The sequence below is a fragment of the Meriones unguiculatus genome, chromosome 10 (assembly GCF_030254825.1).
Source record: "Meriones unguiculatus strain TT.TT164.6M chromosome 10, Bangor_MerUng_6.1, whole genome shotgun sequence".
NCBI lineage: Eukaryota > Metazoa > Chordata > Mammalia > Rodentia > Muridae > Meriones > Meriones unguiculatus.
The window spans coordinates 99,212,457-99,218,721 of record NC_083358.1 but is presented as its reverse complement, the minus strand read 5'-3'; the positions used below and the strand labels follow the sequence as shown (position 1 = coordinate 99,218,721).

Genomic DNA, 6,265 nt, shown 5'->3' with positions numbered 1-6,265 from the left:
GATGTCACAGGTAATGGGACTTTTGGGTTCTTTGAGTTTTATGCCAGTCTAGGAAAGAACAGAACCAGATTATTTCCATTCTATACCAGTGAACTAATAACACTTAGAAGTACTCCCCAAACATAAACGTTTTAACCTGAAATTAAATATTTTATATGCTTGTGAGCTAAAATCTTATCTAAACCCTTGGTATACACAGGCTAAAATCTACCTAGTGTCAAGGCTTGTAGCGGTAGAACATTTAAGAATGATGCCTGAGAATTGGAGGTAGTAAGTAGTTAAAGGATCCCTGAGTATTTCTCAAAAATGAAACTTCCTGGTTGGAAATTCAACAGGGGCCACAAGACCACAAAGAAGGAGACAGAGTTGTAACATTTTGGACCAGTCTTTATGTTTGTATAGGGTGAGACCCTAGTCCCTCCCTGGGCGCTAAATTGGCAGACAAGAGGACCCAGGAACGCAGAAGTAGTTGACAGAAGCAGTTCTGTCCTCAATTCCAGAGATTCTGTGGTCAGAAGAACACTTGGAGACAGACAGGCCCTACTTCTCATTTGTAAAACAGGCTAAGGTAGGCCACGCGGTTCCGATGCTTTCTAAAGTCCTTGTCTGTAGACAGCTGCAAAGAAAGAATATTGTCCAACTCAGTATCCCAGCAAATATCCTCTGCTTGTGATCTTCCTGACTGGGTGAAATGGAACTTCTTACTCTTAACTCTCTGGCTAGGTAGAGCCCACCCCAACAGTAACTGAGGTGTAATGACTCAGCATCTGTGATGAATGATGTACAGAGTACATGCACATCATAGTTTGGTGTTCATCATGTGAGAAGTTACTGGTTACTTGGAAATTTTTGAGTAGTTGGTCACCATCTTGAAGGTAAAGACTATATGTTTTACTACATGTTACCCATAGATCCTAAAACATATATCCATATCATAGGCATTTAACAAATAGTCATAGGTTTAATCCTAAATTCGACTCAGGAAAAAAACAAAACAAAACACATAACTCTAAAATGATGACAGCCAACCCAAACTAACTATATATTCTTATGTATTGTATTCATGCTTTTCATATTATCTCAGTTATTTATCTTTACAACAATGCCAGGTAAATTGTATTCTTAAATTCATTTTAAAGATAAAAATTTGATACATAGAAAAAGGACTAAAAACCACACAGGAAGCCAATACTGCACTCCTGTTTGAAGACAGGTAGTGCTTTTTCCCAGAACACTGTCTAGGTCTCCAGTGGCCTAACTTGTATGTGATATGTCAGAAAGAGCAGTGCATCAGGAGTTATAAATGTGGATTGCAACTGCCCAGCCACCTAATCAATTACCATCCTCAGTATCTTCCTATGTTATTTAGAATATGTTCCCTTGTGGAAGTTAATCCATTATCTAAGGATCAAATAAAGTATTTGGTCAGTCATAATTATCTATAAAGAGTTAATGCATATATATTTACACATATATAAACAAACTTCAGAGGCTCGTGAACTTTCTAAAGTTCACTTACAGATTTCTGGTTAATAACAAATGATATATAGTGCAGTACTCAACAGAACAGTGGTTTAAAGGCCAATCTTAATACCTCAGCTTTTAGAGTTCTTTTCTCTAGATGTGGAACCTGAGACCAGTCTGGAGATCCAAATTTCATTGGCCAAATAACTTTTGGGGGTGGCTTCTTCTCTGGATTGTATGTGCCAGGGCTAGAAAAAATAAATACAGATATAATGGTTGGTGACTGAACAATGAATCCCACCAGTCCTTGGGAAAACAAGACTAACCTTTCAATGCCAGGCAAGCGAGAGTGTCATTTTCCTGTTACTGTATTTCTAGTTAGGTTGCCAGTGTTAAAGACAGCCCCCCTCAACATCCAAGTAGGATAAAGACAGACTCCAGTTTAAAAATGTTTCTATAACTCAGTGTCCTTAGCTGAAAGGCCAGATGATCCCAAAAGATGAGTGATAAAATAGAACCACCATAGTGATGGACTAGTACTGCCCACAATTTGAACTTGTTGGAATATATTCAGAGACAATTTTGCTACAATATAGGGACAAGCCAAGCAGAAACTGTTCCTTTTCTATTTATTACAATTTATTCAGTTTGTATCCTTGCTGTAGCCCCCTCCCTCATCTCTTCCTGGTCCCACCCTACCTCCTTTTCCCACCATTTCCCTCCCCTAGTCCACTGATAGGGGAAGTCCTCCTCCCCTACTATCTGACCCTAGCCTGTCAGGTCTCATTAGGACCGCCTGGATCCTCTTTCTCTGTGGCCTACTGAGGCCACCTGGCCAGGGGGAGTGATCAAAGAACAGGCAACTAAGTTCATGCCAGAGACTGCCCCCACCCTCCTTTCTAGGGAACCCCATGGACTGAACTGCCCATCGGCTAAATCTGAGAGGGGGTCTAGGTCTCTCCATGCACAGTCCTTGGTTGATGCATAAGTCTTTGCAGGACCCCCTGAACCCAGAATTTTTGGCTCTGTTGGTCTACTTGTAGAACTCCTGTCCCCTCCAGGTCTTTCTATATCCCTGTTTTTCCATAAGATTCCCTGTACTCTGTCCAAGTTCGACTATGAGTCTCAGGGTCCACTTTGATACCATGTTGAGTAGAGTTTTTCAGAGTCCCTCTGTGGTTGGCTCCTGTCCTGTTCCCTTCTCCCACTTTTGATATTTATCCTGTTTGCCCTTCTGAATTATGATTAAGACTCTTCCCTAGGGTCCCTCTTGTTTTGCTTCTCCAGTTCCTTTTCTTGACAACAAGACTATTTTTTGGATTGCCTGTTTTCATAATGCTCTTAGAGACTCTATTAGAGTAGGTACAGAGCCAAGATTAACACTTAAATATCTTTAACACAAACTTGGAAAAGTTACTTGATTTACACTGAGTGGGTTCATACCCATCTAGAATAAAGCTTACTAAACCCTATTGGCTTATAAGACCTAGATACTCTAGCTTGCCCCTCTTCTGTGTTCACATTTCCTCCCTTTTCACTATACCCTAGCCATAATAATGTCTTCCTTTTCTATTTCATCAAGTTCCTTCCTAATTTAAAGTTTTTGAACTTGCTACTCTTTCTGCCTGGGATGTTCTGTCTTCACATCTTCACATAACTGGCTTAACCTATTCATTCAGATCTCAGATCAAGTGGCATTTGCTGAGTGTTTTTCTTAATAGCATCAGATAAAGTAGCTTCCAGCCCATCACTTTATCATACCACTATCCTGTTCTAATGTCTGCATAGGACTCATAGGACACCATCAGCTTACCACATGTTCTAGTGTGAGCATGGCAGTCTTAGCTTACGGTTATCGTCCTCAGAGAATTGTCACTTCGCCCCCTCCCCCCAGAAGTGTAGAAGTTTGACTAATAAATTATATGGTTAGTATCTTTATTACTGTTGATATTTTCTTGAACATTTATTTCTTATTTCTTTGGCTCTAAGATGTAATCTCCAAGAGATCAGGATCCCTGTTTGATGGGTATATTGAATAATTTGTGGAAGCTACAAACCACCTGATACATTAGTAAATACCTATTGAATTAATAACTGATTCTACAATTATATAGCACCAGAGATGTGGGGAACTAGAGACTAATTCTTTAAAGATATAGCTGGGAAAGTTTGATATAATTCCTGCTTTATGTGATTCTTTTCTTATTTGTGTTTGAAACACATAGTAAGCAGTAGACATACCCAGGATAAGAAATGTCCTTTGCTTCATAACTAAATCGAGGCACCAAGATATTAAATGGAGCAAAGCTTTGTTTGCATTTTTCATTCCAAGTTTGATCTTTCTGGTACATTCCTGGGTATGGTGTCACATCCTGTAATCACAGAAAGATAGAGTTTGATAACATATAATCGATATTATCACAAATCATTTAAGGTAAAACGATCACTTTCATCCTGTTTATAAATCAGCTACAGCTCAATGTGTCAAAGATATAGAAATAGACCTATGTAGGCAAAAACCTAGATATGGGAGAACGATTCAGCTATGTAACGATAAATAGCACTCACAAATAAACTTAATACAGGTGAAGAATCAGAGTAAGTTGGTACAGTCCAACACTGGGAGATTTTTATAGTTAGTGTCTCTAGTCCTTGACTGTTAATGTCCAAAACACCACCAAGAGAGCACAATCTTATTTAGCCAGGAGCTCAGTGGAGGTACATTTGCTTTGTATATTCTAGGCTCAGAACTGCATCAGAAAAAGGAGAAAGATAAAAATTGTTTTTTTTTTTCTCATAATTAGACTTAAAATCCAGTCAGACACACATATACAAAATGAAAAACCTGAAATTTGTCCTCTAGCTGAAAAGATAATGTGATGTATATAAGCATAGCTTCTGTATTTTACCTTTAGGTTATTAAAGCCCTGTCTTGGGCTTATTTCTTCAGTGAACTTCAGGTCTCTCACCTTCTTTCAGTGTCAATGCCTCAACTTTTTATGTTGCCACAAGGACCACCTTACAGTCCAGGAACATTACCTTGCTGACTGGCTTAAACCTCACAGCTGTCCTGGCTCCAATAGCATAGCCTTTCGTACTGGTCGGAATTCGAGATAGGTTATATGCCAAGCCATTCCACTTCCGGTGGAAGGAAGAGACGGAAGGAGGGGAGGAGAGAGAAGAAAAACATCAGTAACATAATAATTCAACAGCCTTCAAAGTAGAGTGAAATTAGAATGTTCCTGTGCAAACTTCTCTGCAAAACGTTGCTCTTTTCTCCCTCATCTTGATTCTTTTATAGTCAAAACCATACAATTAAATTTTGCAAAGAGGTGTGGCTGGGTAGATGAATAAATGGAATATATGTGAATTCCAACAACTTCCACCTTTAGAGCTTACAACAATTGAATTTACTTTCATGGAAGAGTCAGCCAGGGGACTATACTAAGCAGAAGAAAACTGACATCAGTTCAAGGGGGTGTTAGAAGGGAAGATGACATGGGAAATATATGAAGACAAGGCTTCCGGTGGGGTGTAGAGCACATTAGCTCTACAGCTGGTTGCAAACCATGGCTCCTTCTCATGTTGGGACCCAGAACAAAAAAGTCACACATATATGGTCCTACCAAGGACCATTCATGGAAGTAACCTAAACCCTTGCACAGATGTAGCCCAGGGCAGCTCAGTGTCCAAGTGGGTTCCCTAGTAATGGGAACAGGGACTGTCTCTGACATAATCTGATTGGCCTGCTCTTTGATCACCTCTCCTTCAGGGGGAAACAGCCTTGCCAGGCCACAGGGGAAAACAATGCAGTCACTCCTGATGAGACCTGGTAGACTAGGATCAGATGGAAGGAGAGGAGGACCTCCCCTATCATGGACTGGGGAGGGGCATGGGTGAAGAAGAGGGAGGGATGGTGGGGTTGGGAGGGGAAGAGGGAGAGAGCTACAGGTGGGATACAAAGTGAATAAACTGTAATTAATAAAAATAAAATATTAAAAAAGTCACACATAGAGTAGTTGTTCTACCAGAACACCTGTGTATTCTTCCAAAGACAGGAAACTAAGTCCCACCTAGGGGGAGGTGAATACTTACGTCTGTTCCTGAGTAACTCCCAGGACCTGTGTGGGGTGATCCCCTAAGAGGGAGATACTTGTTCCCTAGCCAGGTTGGAGGATGGTAGTGAGGAAATAGTTTCCTCTGTTGACATGTCCCAAAGGAGTAATTATCCATCTTCCCTAAAGATCAAGAGGAGAAACTCCAAGTGAGCATATCAGTGGAGACGGAGGGAAGCATGGGGGCAGGTGTATTGGAGGATCTTGCTGCCAACTCACGGAAAACAGGCTTAAATCCACGGAGCGGCGGAGCTAGCTGTACCTCCTCCGTGTTCATCTCTCCTGCTCTCCTTTCCCTTCTCCCGCTGTCTGCTTTGTAGTCCTCTGCTACTCTCCTCATCTACTCTGTCGAAGCACATCATGCTGGGTGCTAGGGTTCGCACTGTGTACAGTGTTGCCAAGGGAACGGAACAGCAGCGCGCCGGAGAGGTGGAGCATAAGGCCCTGAACGCGCCTGCGCAGCAGAATGCCTAGGGCACCATTTCACTTTTGAGCTCTAAGGATACCTGTAATTCAGTGTCTGGCCTGAGGGTGGAGCCTAATAGGCACCAGGTGAAAGGGCTGCGCCGTCAGCAAATTACTTTGGAAGCATCCACGAAAAATGCACTGCTCTAAAGCTAGGGACAAGCGGTTCAGACCTCCCTAGGTCTGGACGACCGGAACCAGCGAAGCAGAAAAACTCGGAA

General features: G+C 41.5%; 1 protein-coding gene across 1 annotated transcript; it reads right to left on the bottom strand.

The window, feature by feature from the left end:
• Window positions 1–382: 382 nt before the first annotated feature.
• On the bottom strand, window positions 383–5,950 carry Cimap3 (ciliary microtubule associated protein 3). The gene is made up of 6 exons (XM_021627534.2): window positions 5,799–5,950; window positions 5,560–5,702; window positions 4,504–4,602; window positions 3,706–3,836; window positions 1,595–1,712; window positions 383–616 (listed from the first exon to the last, which is right to left on the bottom strand). Exons 1-6 carry the CDS (start codon window positions 5,917–5,919, stop codon window positions 548–550), a joined length of 681 nt encoding a protein of 226 aa, XP_021483209.2. The 5' UTR covers window positions 5,920–5,950; the 3' UTR covers window positions 383–547.
• Window positions 5,951–6,265: the final 315 nt, after the last annotated feature.

Excerpts from the sequence above, each read along its gene's own strand:
- Cimap3 (XM_021627534.2), bottom strand. The coding sequence starts at position 5,919 with ATGAGGAGAGTAGCAGAGGACTACAAAGCAGACAGCGGGAGAAGGGAA. Across the intron at positions 4,603-5,559 it reads GGAGTTACTCAGGAACAGAC|TGGAATGGCTTGGCATATAA; the intron begins GTAAGTATTCAC and ends TTCCACCGGAAG. Across the intron at positions 617-1,594 it reads AAAGAACTCTAAAAGCTGAG|CTGTCTACAGACAAGGACTT; the intron begins GTATTAAGATTG and ends CTTTCTTTGCAG.